Source organism: Trichoplax adhaerens, genomic scaffold (genome assembly GCF_000150275.1).
Source record: "Trichoplax adhaerens TRIADscaffold_10 genomic scaffold, whole genome shotgun sequence".
NCBI lineage: Eukaryota > Metazoa > Placozoa > Uniplacotomia > Trichoplacea > Trichoplacidae > Trichoplax > Trichoplax adhaerens.
Genome location: NW_002060952.1, coordinates 557,744 through 575,180, shown reverse-complemented (window position 1 = coordinate 575,180; position 17,437 = coordinate 557,744). Strand labels below are relative to the sequence as shown.

Genomic DNA, 17,437 nt, shown 5'->3' with positions numbered 1-17,437 from the left:
TTGCTGTTAAAAATGGGGGCAATAAAAGTTTTACATGGCATAGGTTATTGCAAGCTAGACGAGTATTGATTGCGGCTTAGAAATAGCCAGCATCTTATTAACATGCATTTAGCTAAAGATATTTTTCCTATCCAATAAAAAATTCTCCGAATAAATCTCCATTATATGGCTACTATATGAAGCTTACAATATTTAAAAATAAATAAATACTCAAGCTTTTGCATATAAAATTGTTTATTGAAGAGAATGCTTTAAAAATGTCGACAGTAACAAGTTGTACAGCGTATAGAAGTTAAAACAAGAAAGAGAGTGAGTTCAATACAAGAGTTAATAACTTCATCTTGATAGCATTTTTAATACAGCAGAATCGATTAAGTTTGATCAATAATGACAGAATAGTCATACATCTGTCAAGTAAATTATCAAATCGATTCTTAATAATACCGAAATGGCTGTCTAACAGACATCATTTTGATAAATTCATGTAGTATTGAATAAGAATTGGGAAATCAAGATAACCTACAGCAACATCGTTTTGATATAGAATGCTGAGAAAATTGCTTATTGGTGATTGCAATGATTTACAATTGTAGAGAACTTTGGGGAATCTACATGAATCATTCAACATAGGATAAATTTCTTGTTATGAAATACCAGTTATTGTTATAAACAGATACGGTCAAAAAAATGAAATCGGATAATCGCCGAGATGATAAGTTACAAGTATATCGCTGCTGTAGGATCAACTTTCTCAATATTCTTGTTCAATTACCGTAAAAACATATCGACCTTATTATAAGATATGTGAGCAGTTATTTTTGAGAATAATATCGTCTTATTCCGTATAGTAGATCTACAACTTAGCAAATGAGATCTATTTTTATTGGTGAATTGATCAATGCAGTATTTCCATCATTTAATTTGGATCCTAACGCATTGAATTCGGTTGATTTTCAGACTGATGCTTCATATCATTATTTATAGTATCGTTACTGATATTTAGCTTAGAAAAATCTAATGTTAAATTAACTTTATTGGCTGGCTTGTAATTAAGATCAATAGGATAAATACATAAAGTCGATTTATTGACTATCCTAGGTGATGAACTGATTGATCTTGCCATTGATTTACTGCTATAATTGCCTTTAGAATAATGATTTTGACTTGCAAGATTACTCTGGGATATTTTCGGTAAGCTAGACAAAGAGGATGATAGTGCAATTTCACTGCTAGACTGAGAGGGTCGCATTTTTTTTAGCCATTTGATAGCGTTACCTTTGATCGGAATTACTACATTTTCTTGGCTACGAACAATATTCATTCGGTAGTGATCGTCATTTTCCTTGCCAATAACGTAAAATAAAGCTTTGTTAGTAGCTTTATTTTTATCATGATGCCTTCGAATTTTATGCGCCGAGAATCCTTCATTAACCTTGTGATCGTTGTAATTTTTGCCTCTAGGTAGTAATTGCTTTTGATGGTAGTTTAATTGACAGTTGGACGGTGATTCTGTGGAAGGGATGATAATACGACTATGGCTAAATCCTTGATAGCGATGGCCAGAGCGCTGACCACCATAACGATTGCTGACTACTTTAGTTTTCCAATGAAACAGTCGTTGCTGTCCCATATTGGCTAGCTGGCAAGCGTCGATATCATTATTATTATTTAATAACATCTTCCGAAAATGATCACTCGACTGCGCTTGTATGACGTTATCATCCCCATTGCTATTACTGGTATTAACTCCTTTTCCATTAATGCTAAAAAGGTATTGAGACATTGGCTTGGATCGATTTTTAGTCACGTTATGCGGTTCATGTTCAATTTTATCCAGGTAATCTTGAATTGAACGTTCAGTATTACTAATGTATTCCGTTACTGCGTCTTCAATGGAACGTTCTAATTCTTGTCCATCCTGAATCGACTGTGAGCTGTCATCGTCTTTTACCCCTATGCTACCATCGAAAGCCTCATTACATTCATTTAAATAGGATGTAAGATTAGCTATCTCATCCATGTGATCACTTTCGCCATCACCATTGCTCAATTGGCTGATATGGGCACTTGTATTCTCTTGGTAGGATAATGACTTTGTTAGCTTTCGTTTGGTGACATTAGCAGTGCCTTTAGTAAGCGCAGCTATACAAAGAAAAGAATATTCCTTCTATTACTGTTTAATAATCTGGCAATCATTGTCTAAAGGTTCATTTCCACTAATTTTGAATGCCTAGAAGATATTATAGAAAATGATTGTACTGTGCAGGTATTTTTTAACCTAAAATTTGCTTGTAGCTATATATTATGAGTTCATATCAATTGTAGAATCTCTTTTTGTCTTACTAGCAATGCAATAAACGACCTAATAAAAATATCTAAGTGGTATAAGACTAACATTGTATATCTACATTATTACTTTTTAAATTAATTCTGTCATATGGAAATTCTTAATATGATAGTACGATGCCGCTAATACATACGTAGTTACAGACATCTCTAGAAGGATTTACTTTTTTACAGGATAGGCGAATTTCATACGCTATCTTAAATTTTAAGTATTACTAATCGATAATGATAATCGAATAGGTAAGTATACCATTTCAGATTGATTTCATTTTTACGAGATAGACGAATTTTATGAATTTTCTTCAATTCAAATACTCTTAGCTAAGTATCTACCATGCTATTGCATAGTGATTTCATTTTTAAACAACAGCTATTTCACTAGTTATCTTTAGGTTAAATCTTAGGAGTCAATGGGGGTCCATGCTATTTCAGAGTGATCTAATTTTTGATAGTTTATCTTAAGTTTAATTATTGCTAGCTTACAGCCTGCTAATGTATAACACAATTTTTGTAATTGAGGATAGAATTAGTTAACTGTCTGCCAAGGCTATTTCAGAATGATCTAGCTTTGGCAATAAACAGAATTTTCCATACATTGTATTAAATTTGTGCATTTTGCATTTTCAGAATGATTTCGTTTATGGAACACCGATATTTCTAATAGCTGATACGAAGACACATTATTCCGAACAGTCTAGCATACGAAATGGAGATTTGACCGAGTAGCCCTTGCCATAAGTGCAAGCAAAATGTAACCATTTCAATATTTATTTTATTCACATTAATCCATTCATCTGGCTATGATGGTAGACGGTTATTTATAATTAATACCCATATTATTTCTGTTCTCCCATCCTTTGCATACATGCTAATTTATTGTAAAGTGATCATAATGATGGATTAAATATGTACGATCTAGATGATTGATTCCATAGAATATTGATGTAAACATTTTGTTTCTCATAGTGTTAAATTTGCTATATTTCTGCGTAAGTAACTCAATACCAATTTGAAGTAAACATCTTCATGTAAGTTATAAGTTCATAGGTGGAACTCGATGATACGAGGGAGAATGAATTCTGATGAATAAAATATTTTACTAGTGGTATCTAATGCAGTAGTAGTTAATCTCGATTGGATAAAACCTAAATGAACCATTTATCTTGACTGTCCCTCAATATCAATCATTTCCTACTATAAGATATAGGTTACAATGAAGTAAATGATGATACCGCAAAGCATTACTAATTGATTTACTATCATAAAATGGAAAAAGTCCAAAAATACATAGAGTGGGATTCAACTTAGTTGATAAATTGCAACTTATCAAGGATAATTGCTATTTCTCCAGGAAACATTCATTGATGAAGTTGACAATAATTGAATCATGATTATAACTATAGACTGATAATAAAATTGACTCGCTTAAATGGGTTACCCCTTAAAAGGGGTAAAGTATAATTAGTTTTGTATTCAGATGAGTTTTAATCAAAGCTTTTATAACAGTAATACCACTCGAGTGGATCATGCAGCTTATGATCCTAATGATGCAAAAATATACGAAGAATAATCATCCCCAATTAAGATTAGAAATAGCATTAAAGAAGAAATTCGAAAATTCCGTATACTACCTCCTAATTTAAAGCAGGCCATTTTGTATGCGATGTTAGCATTATTAAAAGAAATTGTAAAACTTTGATATCATCCCAATTGTTAATTAACCATGACAACAAGGTATTAAACTTTTTTGATTCTTAAAGTGTTGATAAAAATGTAAATATATTGTTGATGCCAATCCAAAATAGAAAATCGATACTATACTACATTAATTGTGAGTAGAGATCACTTTTACTGGCGTAAGTAGGTTCGATCTAATATTTTAAGACACAACCTTCTAACATAAAGTAAAAATTTGCTATCAATGATTTTTTAAAAATTTACCTTTCTTTCCTTTGATTGCTAAACGATGAAGAGCGAGTTGGCCAGCGTTGACATTACTTTGAGCAACCATATCGATCGCGTCGTTATCACTTAACATAATGGCAATATCATTTACGTTTAGCTTTCGATAAAATGATTAAGGCCACTTAAACTTCGGATAGGTTAATTTTCACAACACCCTAATAAGTTGATAGAGGATGTATTGATTAAAGATACGAGATTATGCTAATACATATTGAGAGGGAGATATCCTAGATAATATTATTCCAGTATAATACAGGGTCGATGGTGAAAAGAAAGAGACGTAGCCGTTATCTTATAAAATCTTAAAATAGACATAGGATGATATAATATTTGTAGTACGTGTATACAGCTCATTAGGAAAGATCCGAGAAGAATCGAGTATTTATAGATATAAATTCTACTACTTGTCTTTACCTTGATGAATTACTATAATTATTTACTGCCAGTAGCTAGGAATTGAAGACGCTTGAAACAGGTAAAAAATATACTTTCGTGTTATAATTATTACAGCTAACAAAGATACTCTTATCAGATTAAAATACTAAAGAATATTAATTTATACCGTGAGGACTAAAGGTATTCTGATGTGTGAACGCCGAATGATTGTATTTGGTAGTCTTTGGTCGATAGTATTTGCAGTTATTATCATATTACTGTACATAGCAGGAACAAGATGTTTTCAAGTGTTTCACTAATTATCTATAAATAGTGAACTATCGGAGTTTTGTAAGAAAGTTCATGAATCGAGACTTTATTCAATCTTGAAGATCGTGAATGATAAATGACTTCTTACCTATTAGACTGAAGATTGGCAAATTTTGTTGACGTACTCGTATATAGTATTAATTAATAGATAGTAATATACCAAAGGATAAGAAATTTCTCTCAAAGTGTCAGGATCTTATTCCTGATAATGAAAGGATAAGAGCCCAAGTCTTTCCGCTTAAAAATATCTTACGATCTTGACGCCCTTTATGTATCGATAGTGCTCTATACTGCGATGAAAAAGAATAATAATTAGTTTTAAAACTCTAGGTATATATATAGTAGTGGCCGTTACTAGATAATAGAGGGTCTGTCGTGTAATTAATTATTAAGCAAGTTGATAATTACAATTAGCACAATTAGTCTGTGTGACATGAAATAAGGAATCGCATATCTTACGTTTTTGTAATGATATCATCATCTAATCTAACCTTTCAGTTCTTATTCTGTACTAATATCAGATCTCAGACAACAAAACTCTCATTTTACATTATTATCATTAAGTACAAAGGCTGGATAGTTGTTGTTCTTCTTAACTTTTGCTTAGACAATAGCTTAACAAAATACTTTTATTGCCAACAATACTTCGCACATCTTGACTGATCAAAAAAGTAAACAATAGTTCCCATAGTAACTCTGAATTAGACAACTGACAGACTGTGAAAGTAGAGAGATGTCAATGCCTTTCCTTTTCTATACCGGCATCTAATGAATATTATAGTGATAGAGTTGTAATTGTTAATAGAAATTAGGAGATTTGCTGCGATCCATCTCCCTTCTTCGTCCCCCTCCTCCCTTTTCTTCTTTTTCGACAGTCCTGTATTTCTCAAATTGTATCATTGGTGATAATTAATTTCATAATCGGAAGTCGTTAATGTACAGCATATACATAAATGTATTGGAATCAAAATGTCACCATTACTTTTTGGGTAAATTTTGGATCTATCTTTGAAGCCACAATATTTCATTATTAAACAACGCCTTATGTAAACATATGAACAATCGTATATTTTGTTTTAATACAAACATGATGTGGAGAGGAGAGAGGGTCGAAGAACTTAGATAATTTTTAAAGTACTTTTATTATTTGCAACAGTACATGGCTGTATTTCCATTTCATGTACCGGTAAAGATATCAATCAAGTAGTGATTCTTTTTGAAAATCATATATGAAGTAGTTGTAGCAGGCAAAATAGTAAATTAGAATTTAACGCAATTACCATTTTTAGGTTCATTAACAATACTTTACTGTGAAATAATCGTTGGATAACCTTATTGAACCTATTAGGAAATAATTGATCATCGTTATATTGCACAAGAATAACGAAGTACACTTTAATTACTGGTAATAGAGGATAGCTTACAAGGACGTCATCTATAATTGTTTAATGCTTAATCTTTAATATGAAAAGTATATATTGAGATTAAAATGAACTGCTCATCGTTGAGGAATTGATAGTCTCAAATCATGAGTACATTCTGATCTCTGATTGGAGATAAGGTATAATAGAACATTTAAGCTTCATAGTAAAGTAATTGTTACTAACAAATATTTAGCATAAAGTGTACAGCCTATACTCGCATACGCGGTCAAGCACTGGGGATGTTGCAATTTCAAACTTTCAGGAAATGAAGCTTAAATTTTGAATTTAATATGATTGTTATATTTTATTCAAGTTATTATATAAGTTAATTATACATAAGCATAATTAAAAGTATAAATGCCACTATCTAAAAGGCTGATAATAAACATGTTCATTTCAAGACAAATTATTAAGGATAATCAAGAACATTATGCTTAGTATAAAAGACTACTAGTTTATCCAAATATCTTATACAAGCGTCCAGAGTAGACAGACAGCTTAAGTGCGATCGAACTTGTTCATATCAATTAAAGCTGGCTAATAATAGCAATAAGACTTTTACGTTTGCCTTACGCAGTACTTATTCGTAATACAATGAATTAATTTATCTGCTTGTTCTTTCACTACTTTCAGGTATTAAGATGTGTCTCATAAAATTTACATGTCGTCGCACTAAACCATTTGCATGCGACGAATACCTTCAAGCAGACGTCGTGACTGTTGCACATAGTCCATTGGTGTCAAGTTTACACAACTGCATTTGAGTCTATTTTCATCCTAATAATACCAACCGATATTATTCGTATAAGAAAGTGCAGTGTCTGATATTTCATACCAATAATATTCATTACTTACATTGAAAGATTCCATTTTAGCTCTAACTTTGAGAATGTAAGACTGAAATAAAGCTTCATTTATGGTATGTTCATATTTACTTTCGTCCTAAATTAAATTTGATAACAATTATTATTATTTCTACAGTAAAAATATAATCCGTCTGCATGATAGCTTACATTTTCTTTCCACGCGCCTAACTGCTGAGCTGTACATTTCAACATAGCTTCTCCAGTCTCTTGAAAAAATGTAAGCCAATTACTGCCAGTAGAATCTACTATAGAAGCCTAAAAATGTGATTTTAGGGGTTTAAATCTTCAAACTTTTGAATAGGGAACTAAAAAATTACTGTCATTAGCAAAACTTACAGATATCATTAGTCGATACTTGAAATCTGGGAATGTTTGATTGCATTTCTCGCAACGGTAGCTTCCTCCTTGATCAATGACTTTCTTATTGCAATCTTCTTTAGGACAAGCCTATAATAATGTTAGCGTTACAGGCATCAAGAAATATTTAATATCGTCGTAGCATATTAGAAATTGCTCTTCTATAGTTGGTACACTATGCGAAAGTTCAGAGTCTTTACCTTGTACATCAAATTTTCCTTGCGAATGTAGATAATTGTGGCTTTGAGGTTAAAGTAATCCGCCTATAAACAAAATACACCGGCCAGGAACATTATTTCAAGACAGTAGCAATTTGATGTAAACGTTAATTAGGTATACCTTTTCTTGCTGTCCCAAATTTTCGCCATGGATGTCGCTAATATTTTTCCAATTGCCACTGAAGCCTTTAATAAACAAGTAACTAAATTAAAGATCCCAAAGATTTTTACGAATTTATCTAGACATATCTTCATATTTTAAAAATTTTACCAGGGGATCCAATATCTCCGCGTTTTGTTGATATCGAAACTAATTCTTGATCTTTACCTTGCACATCAAACCTGGTAAATTTTTTTGATTATAAAGTTATTGCAAGAAAATAGTGACAAAATGATATTTTAGTTGATCGTACCAGCCACGTAGTATATGCGCTTCAGGTATATCAGGATTAGTCATAAGTTGGCTTGAACCCACAACACTTAATGACCGACCTATCAGAATTTCAGTTTTATTTTTAGCTTACATAACTATTCTTTTCATACGCAAGTTTGACTAACCTCCAAATTCAGTCACTCTCGCGCCTCTAACTGCAACGACAGGAAATTGTGAACCATCAAATTCTTCTGCCTAAGATAGAATTTTTACATATTAGCCTTAGCTGGTGGAATAGTTTCGATTCTAGAAACTTACATTGGTGCCCCAGAGTGTCAGTCGTACGACTTTGCCGGAATCATCAACCAATTCGATATCTCTCTTATTGACTTGTCTATTAGATTTCGTATTAATCGTAACAACGTCATCAGCACTTTTTACAACGCCAACGACATCTGTTGATGATTAAGGAAATATTTTACTTAAAAATTGATCGATAATTATAATTTGTTTACATTACCAAAATATATATCAAATTTGGATTACCTATCATTCTTTCAGCTGGTTGATTCTCGATGTCGCCAATACGTACGAAGTTAAAGCTAACTTTCGGTAATGATGCTATATCATCACACTTAAGAATGAAGTAATTATTAATACGTTAAATTGGAAATTTTATCAAGGAAAGTTTTCTTACAGGTTCAACAGCGGTTTCGTTAGTAAATGTCATTTCGTAATCATTCTTGATGGAGGTAAAGTTTTTATTTGCAGTCTTGATACTGCATCTACTTATGTAATATACCTACGAGAGCGCAGGTAGTTAAAACGTGTAGTATGACAGATAATATTATTAATACATGGTGTAGGGTATTTAGTTAAGTTTCACGTTTAATGAAGGACTAACCTTGTTAACTTCTAAGACATCATAAAATTTTTCGACTTGATCACGAAAGGCAGTTGCTCTAATTTCTCCCTATCATAAGATCAAGAGTTATCAGGGTAGGAATGGAGCCAAGAAGTTATTAATCATTCTAAATTGTTATAACAGTACTTTAATTGAGAATAAGTACTGACCGATTCATCAATTAAATCGACACTAAATAGTTTTCCTTCGCCTCGTGAATTGCTCCATTTTCTAATTTCACTTTTACTCGTTACACGAGTTCGAATCGTCCATCTTTTATAATACAATTTTAACATTTCAGGGTTATTACAAGGGACTTTCGTCGTCCAAATTATGATGCATTTTTAACCTGTTTTGATAAGGAGTGAGGCTACTGATTGGAAAAACAATGCGATTTTCGGATTTGTCAACCAAATTCTGTTGGGGATGGATGGTGGGACGGGGATTTGTCACTTGGTTCCTTATGTAATGAAGATTATGTGTAGATATTAAGGTTGACGGTAAGATTAGGTCAAGGTAATGAAGAAATTAGCATAATTCTTACATAGATCTATTGGTGGGAGCATAACTTGGTTTCTGCTGTTGTATCTCTTGCTGCGGTTGGTAATTGTTTGATTTTGAGGGGGCTAAACGAGATTGAAAAATTTTAAATTAGATAAACATAGTATCAACGACTGGTAATCAATTTATTACAGTATTAACCAATAGTATGATAGGATAAGGATCAATGACGATATGATAATAAGTCAAATAGGTTAATAGTATAATACTGACCAGATTGGTCATTATACGGTTTGGGCTGACCAATTATATCCGTTTCACTTCCACAAGTAAGAACTGTTAAATCTAAGATTACCAGTACTTTCCTACAGTGGTAAAACAGCAATATTATTAATTATAGGTAAGCCAATCAACTGGCAGAATACTTGATTTTCTATGTTATTAGTGATATTAACGTTGTTATTTACTTATTACTAACCTTGTTTCTTGTACAATATTACAAGTGTAGTTATTGAGCTTAATAATAGCTTTAGCATCCAATTCACCACTAGTAACTCTTTGATTTAGTTGAGTTGCCAACATGACGGCTAGATAATGTGATGCAAATACCGAATAATAATGATTCAAACTTGCTTCACTTAGATTTCAATAGTGTTATTCTACACTGGGTTTTAATAATTTGACATAACTTATTATAGTATATACAATTGAAAATCATTTTACTGTACATAAGTTTCAGTACTTACATGAATAAGCATGGATGCCATCGGAGAGAACAATTCTACAACACGAAATTCATTCCACAATTTAGTTAACTATCAGGTAGAATTACGTACAACTAAGTTTGAGCTAGAAGCCGAATGAACTAGTGAAATAGGCAGATACATTCGATAGTATTATGTTAAGTATATCTACGGTAAGTGACGACATCTATTGCGTAACCCAATGTAGTTTCATTATACGATAGCCAATTCAGTATTTAGCAAACCTGTAACGTTCGACAGAAAGCTTTTCATTTTGGATCTTTCTTACAGCCTAAGATCAATAAGATTTATACATCAATATACTGCAAAAGGATTGTCTGTAGGATCTCCAAGATGTATAACTGATGAACGGTGGAAATTATTACTAGACATTACGCGGATACAGAAGTAGAAGTGCATCCGCCCATGATAGTATGAATTAGTTTTATTTGCATGTATCGCAATACCGTGTATTTTTCTGATATATATTTTGAGTACGTCCGATGAATTAGATACTTACAGCCACTTGAAAAATCGGTGTTGGTGGGTTTTCACCGTTGCAAATAGCCTAATTTGTAAGAAGATCATCATTAGGCTTGGAAACTGGTAGTCGAGTAGTTTGTTACCAGTATTGTTATGTTTCGCTTTTGGAAAAGTAAAAGCTGTTATGAGTCTGAACATTTAAGTATAAATAGGAAGGGATGTACTGAACGAAAGAGAAAACTACCATCAACAAGCAATTGTATTGAATAAAATTGCATATCAACTACTTTCTATACTGTAGAAGAGATTGACAACTGTTGGTTGACGTAAAGGATATCCCATATGTAGCCAAGTGTGATAGTCAATTATTCAACTAGGTGAAGAAAATCATCCAGAAAGAGATGAAAGTGGTCACTTAAGCCTACAGTACAGTGTATACTAGACAACTATGATCGGATGATTGTTCTGACACGCGAAATAGTTGTAAAGAGAGGTACTGTAGGAGGTCGCATACAATCTTCATTTAATGAAAGTGTTTTTTGCAAACTTGTTCTATGCAGTAGTGAGTTGAATACGATTATTCTGTATTTAGGACTCTATACAGAATGGATAATCTACGGTAGATAAGATGTTATTTCATTGGATTGCAAACCTCCTAGGATTATTACAACATCAGTAAGGCATTTTAGCAGTAGATAGTTACCTGAATTGCTCCTGCAGATAACGCCATTACTCCACACACAACTAAAATGCATACATAGAAATAGTTGAAAAGGTGTGAGAAAGATTGTCAGGTAGCAACAAGTTGATCGATCGCTATCCTATCATTAAGAAAGGACAAATATAAAATAAAGTCATCCTTACCAACTCTTATTAGAACACTAACTCGTGTAGAATTGGAGAAAATTTTTCAGTTTTGTCGGACAACTTAGTCTTGGTCGGCTTGGCGACGAAGTGAAAGTCGGTGTAGCTTCAATCTTGGTGGATGAAGTAATTGGTACGACAGCAGTGGGACTACTGAAGCTTGAATGATATGACACGCAATGCTCGGTACGTTCTTATTTAGGACTGAGTCTATTTTGACTTTGACTTATTTTTTCGCGCCAGAAAATGCGCTTGCGTAATGTGTGACGTACATGAAGGACGATCGCGTTCTTGTTCCGGCATGCCCCAGACTACACCACGACTCCACCAGCTAGACCGTCAGGTCGCTTTCAGTAGCGATTACAGTAGTTATTATGGGTAGTTTTTTTATTTTTACAGGGTGATATGTTTTGGACATGGACCCCCTTTTCCCTTCCATTTATCGTTTACTTTTTACTGTACATACGACTGGATATATTTAAGTTTTAAAACTACGGAAGTACCAATAAGTAAATGCAGTAAATCTACCCTATGATTTTATTTCAGGCTTGTTTTGTACTGTACACTGTACACTGTACAGTACAGTACCCTTCCGATTTTCGAAGACCTTGAACTTCGACATACAGTACTGTACTGCATTCAATACGATAGCTATGCATCGGCTTTGCTTTGTTGTACCGTACCGTACTGGTATCGTGCCCTGTAGAAGTACCGTACAGTGTACAGTACTTCTACGTGTACAGTACAGTACTGTACTATTTGGTCGTAGCGAACAGTACGGCACGGCACGGTACAGCACGGCTGCAGCTAACGTGAACTACAGTGTACAGTACTTCTACGTGTACAGTACAGTACTGTACTATTTGGTCGTAGCGAACAGTACGGTACGGCACGGTACGGCACGGTACGGTACGGTACAGTACGGCTGCAGCTAACGTGAACTGCTGTAATGTTCTGGTACTGGTAATGTACTGAAACGACACTCGTATGGTAATGTACAGTGCACAGTATGACATTGTACAACATGTTTATAACATAGTAGTGTCGTTACTATCATCTCAGATATTGCCATAGTAAAGCCTCTACAGCGACAGCGCTACCACTAGATTGATTGAAGCAACTCTGCAAGCCAGCCAGCTAGCCATCAAATAGTGGTCGCCAATACCTTCAAGATGGAAGATCAACAACATGCAGAGGATATTGCCACGCATGGTCCATCGAATGCCCAAGAGGATACCAGCCAGAAAGAAAAATTTGCTTCCCCTTTGCCAATAAGCAATAAAACTGCAAAATCAAATGAACCATCTACTGCGTCGAATGAAACCGCAGTTGCATCTACTTGCAATGATTCCACTTCCCACCATGTTAGCAAAGAAAATAATAAATCGTCTCTAACCAGGGATAAAATCATCAAAAATATCCCTTATGACGAACCAATTTGGAGTGGAATAGCTGATAAAAATTATACTTTAGAGGTGTTAAAGAATGGATGTATTGTGGATATTTGGAAGTTAAATGATAAAGCTTATTATATATTTGGTCGTTCACCTGTATGCGACTTTGTTCTGGATCATCCTTCTGTTTCTCGATGTCATGCAGTCTTACAATTTCACAAATATAATCATGATGACGCTGGTAAAGTTGGTTTTTACATGTACGATTTGGCTAGCACACATGGATCACAAATAAATAAATCACCTGTCGAACCACGTCGTTATTATCGTTTGAGAGTGGGTCATATGATAAAATTTGGTAGTAGTTCTAGAGTTTATATTCTACAGGTATGATCCAATATATGGATTAATTATAATTGTCATGAGTAGATACTATTCGTTACTGAAAGATCAACTGAACGCTACGATGCCTTTCTAGCCTAATTAATGTATTTAACATGAGGGTATTGCTGTGCTGTACGATCACATTCAGGGCCCTAGCGATGATCAAGAGGAAGAAATTTATGTTTCTGATAGTAGGAAAGCGGTAAAACAAATAATGAATGCAGAAGAGGTCGAAGAATGGAAACACAAACAGGAGAAAGACCGAAAGGGAGATTCAAGAAAAGAGGACAAGAACGATGTTACATGGGGTATTGGTAAGCTCAACCATACAATTAGTAGGATGCATTTATAATCTTTGGTTGTACTTTGTTGTTATTATGACTATCGACTGATTACGTACGGTACATTATTTGTGCTTTTATGTTATCTTGTCTAAAACTCTAAATGCTCGACAAGTGATACAGACTGCAGAGTATTCTATTCTCTTTTAGCTGAATAGAAATCTTTCAAACTTTATTCCGTAGATTTTGGTGTTGAAGAGGAAGACGCAGATATTGATATCATCGAAAAGGCTCGTACAAGTCATGATGATGATAGTTATTTTGTTAAGGATCCTAAAAAGGCATTAAGGCATTTCTTCGAAACAGCAGGTTTGATCGTAATGTCGTAGCATTTGGCCTCATTGCAATTGACTCTGCAAAATTAAATGTATATTTTATATATATATATATATACACAAAAAATGCAGTCGTAGATAAAATGTGCTAATTATTTGAAATTATAAGTCAGCGTTAAGCAACTTAAGCGATAAATTTACTCTGCTATATTGTCTTTTTAGTCAATATTCTTTACCTTACTGCAAACAATTAAAATCTCTATGCTAATATCCGACTTCTGATCTTATATACTATTTCTTCTACAGGTGTTACAATGGAGTATGAAGTTTGTGAGAGTGGAACTCCACGTAATCGAACTTATCAAGCTAGAATCAAGTATGAGCTAAATTCATATAAAATTGTAACATTCCTCAAATCTAGATATATTCACGGTAACGTTACAAGAATATTTTATTCAATTTTATTAAAATTTCGATATTCAGATTGCCTGTAGAAACTAGCGAAGGTAACTGCATATATGGTGAAGGAACAGCAGAAAAGAAGAAGGATGCAGTGGTGGCTTGTGCGTTGGATGGTTGTCGAATCCTAGAAGCCTATGGAATGCTGCGATCATCTGGTAACTTTTAAATATTTCATGTCAGCAGATGACTTACTAAAGTACAGAATTATTACTTGACTATATCATGAGTTGATATCTACTACTTATATACAGCATTTAAGACAGTATTAGTATTTCTTGAATTGATAGAATAATTATTATAGTAGATTTATTACCGTAACTTGACGGACTACAATATAGAATATCTGATGGTACCGTCTAGAATTAGTATACTTTATCAAATTGCACACATCATTGCCTTACGTGATGAAACGTTTAAAATGTAAAACTTAAATTATAAGCAGTTTAAAAATTTTTCCTGGAGTATTATTACAAGAAGATTATTTTCATTTTACAGTTTCTATAAAAAGAAAACGAAAAAACTGGGAAGACAATGATTACTATGACAGTGATGAAGATAACTTTCTTGATAGGACAGGAGATTGTTAGTTTAAGTTCAGTAAAGCTTCACTTCCTTCGTGTTAATGGATATCAAATAGTTTATATTGTTATCCTTGTAATTATTGTAATACAGTGGAAAATAAGAGGATAGCAAGAATGAGACGAGCTGGAAAAATTACTGAGGAAGCAGAAACATTTCAATCATTGGTTTGTATAAAACATTTTTACAAATGCACTCTACATTAAAGTTAAAGAGATAATTTCACTGTTGTTTTCGATCGCCTTGTTGTAATGTTCCTGGGAATAGAGTCTAAAACTAAAGGAGATACAAGATGAAATGAATAGGCTGCGATCTAAACTAAACTCTGCTAAAGGTTGCTATTTAATCACCAATCGTTAATTGACAGAATAGCGGATTTTAAGATAACTTTTACATCTTTAGTACATGCCTAGTCATATGGATGTTAGTATAAGTTATTAAATTTAATTTTTTGAATAGGCCAGCAACAAACTTCCGAAGCTGATTCTTTAGATGCCTTCATGAATAACGTTTCAAATACCTTGGATGCAAGGGCAATTACGTCAATTAGACTTCACTTGTCCGATCTTAGAAAGGTACAGTACGCCTATAGCAATATTTTAATGTTTAGATGCATTTATCTATGTACTGTTGTATTACGAATTTGAAAAACTTTAAATTATCCTCTAACTTATCATGCCCTAATGATGCTGAAATCTTGGATTTAAAAATTAATTCATATTTATGCATTATAATTATTATAGAAAGAAGAAAAACTAATCAAATTAGTAGAGATTGCGCGCCCCGCGGAACTACCAGAGTACCTACAACTAAAGAAAACTACTGATTCAAAAGGATTACCTGCATCTCCAAATCGAAAGCCTGACGGCACTGACGAAGCAGACAAGGGGTATTATGAACATGCCATATATGTAGATTTTTAGCGGATGGATTTGTTAACTCAAAAATACTACTACTTTATTGTACGATATTAAGCACGCCTGTGGATCTGAAATCTAAAGTCAATGAAAAGCCATCCGTGAAAGTGTCTTCCGTTGCTCAGAATGTTAGTTTAAAAGCAAAGGGTGTTCAATTCCTTGGTGCACACCCGTCCAAGATGACTGGTCCGAAAGTGAGGGATGACGATGATGATGATATTGTAGAGTTTGATAGTGAAAGTGATAGCGAGGAACCAAAAAAAGGTGCAACTAGTATGGAGACAAATAAAACAGTGGATGATGCAAGACAATATTCCGTGAGACTTCCTGATCGTGAACTCTCACTTAAAGAGGTGGTAAAGAAAAAATTGAATTAATTAGCCATCTATATACATCTTAGCTATAAACTTGATAATCGCGGACAATAGACAGTAATAACCTATAAAATTAAAAAAGTATTACATAACAACTGATTCATCTGATCTATTGTTATTTGGCCATATAGGAGATAACCACAATTAATCAAGAATTAGATGATAGCTCGAATAATAGTCGAAATGCTGGTCCGTCACAACCATCTCAGAGGAATGATGATGATGAATGTATTGATTGGCTACCTCCAGAAGGTTTGTTAATTTAACGTATTTGTGTGGCACAGTATTTAAGAACGCAATAGTATACTTACTGAATCATATTTAGATCTTCTATAATGGTTTGGTGATGTGATCACCTTTTTCTTACTGTAGGTACCTGGTTTATATAATTTTATTTGTTTCTGCTTTATAATGATAGATCAATTTGGCGACGGAAAGACTAGTCTAAACACAAAATTGGGCTACTAATCGATAATGTGTATGGATATCTAGATACCAAGGCGGGATTATGTTAGAGTTGTTGCGTAAAACTAAATTTTTATAAGGATTACGAAGGATTTCAGAAATACCTTACGCTGCCTAAAGTACGCGTACTGTATAATACCAATTCAACTTTAGGTATTTGCTAGTTTAGTAAATACGTATACTACTTGTAGCATAGAAAATTTTAGCGAATATGTGTATATTTGACTCATAGAGCAGTTACTGGGTTGTATTAAATGTCTGTAATGTATATTTCTTGTTCATATCATATGTAATAATGATTTTGCTTCGCAATGTTTTAGAATTTGACGGTATCTAGAGTATAGTAATGATAATTGTCGCTGTGGGCGATCTTACCATCAACGATTTCGCTATTTATTAATCGACTATACTCTTCATCTTATTCGGATGTCTTAATGAATAAAGAAACTCTGGTTACGCAGTTTGTTGCTTCAATTTAAGAAAGTTATGACTTTGTT

The 17,437-nt window shown here is 33.4% G+C and overlaps 3 protein-coding genes across 3 annotated transcripts; 1 reads left to right on the top strand and 2 right to left on the bottom strand.

Moving 5' to 3' along the window:
• Nucleotides 1-928: 928 nt before the first annotated feature.
• TRIADDRAFT_59221 (uncharacterized protein) lies at nucleotides 929-4,384 on the bottom strand (the record flags this gene model as incomplete). The annotated part of the gene is made up of 2 exons (XM_002115204.1): nucleotides 929-2,142; nucleotides 4,288-4,384. 2 exons carry the CDS (start codon nucleotides 4,382-4,384, stop codon nucleotides 929-931), a joined length of 1,311 nt encoding a protein of 436 aa, XP_002115240.1.
• Nucleotides 4,385-7,112: 2,728 nt separating this feature from the next.
• TRIADDRAFT_50671 (uncharacterized protein) lies at nucleotides 7,113-10,993 on the bottom strand (the record flags this gene model as incomplete). The annotated part of the gene is made up of 19 exons (XM_002115203.1): nucleotides 7,113-7,217; nucleotides 7,296-7,382; nucleotides 7,454-7,561; nucleotides 7,643-7,753; nucleotides 7,864-7,926; nucleotides 8,003-8,067; nucleotides 8,153-8,223; nucleotides 8,295-8,373; nucleotides 8,440-8,509; nucleotides 8,573-8,709; nucleotides 8,801-8,888; nucleotides 8,952-9,056; nucleotides 9,159-9,227; nucleotides 9,329-9,431; nucleotides 9,508-9,610; nucleotides 9,933-10,024; nucleotides 10,138-10,246; nucleotides 10,406-10,440; nucleotides 10,923-10,993. 19 exons carry the CDS (start codon nucleotides 10,991-10,993, stop codon nucleotides 7,113-7,115), a joined length of 1,671 nt encoding a protein of 556 aa, XP_002115239.1.
• Nucleotides 10,994-12,921: 1,928 nt separating this feature from the next.
• TRIADDRAFT_64173 (uncharacterized protein) lies at nucleotides 12,922-17,022 on the top strand (the record flags this gene model as incomplete). Its single annotated transcript, XM_002115332.1, has 13 exons — nucleotides 12,922-13,530; nucleotides 13,676-13,841; nucleotides 14,052-14,177; nucleotides 14,450-14,519; nucleotides 14,627-14,760; nucleotides 15,101-15,187; nucleotides 15,278-15,351; nucleotides 15,452-15,518; nucleotides 15,644-15,759; nucleotides 15,928-16,073; nucleotides 16,160-16,457; nucleotides 16,607-16,727; nucleotides 16,894-17,022. 13 exons carry the CDS (start codon nucleotides 12,922-12,924, stop codon nucleotides 16,941-16,943), a joined length of 2,064 nt encoding a protein of 687 aa, XP_002115368.1. The 3' UTR covers nucleotides 16,944-17,022.
• Between the last annotated feature and the right edge of the window lie 415 nt (nucleotides 17,023-17,437).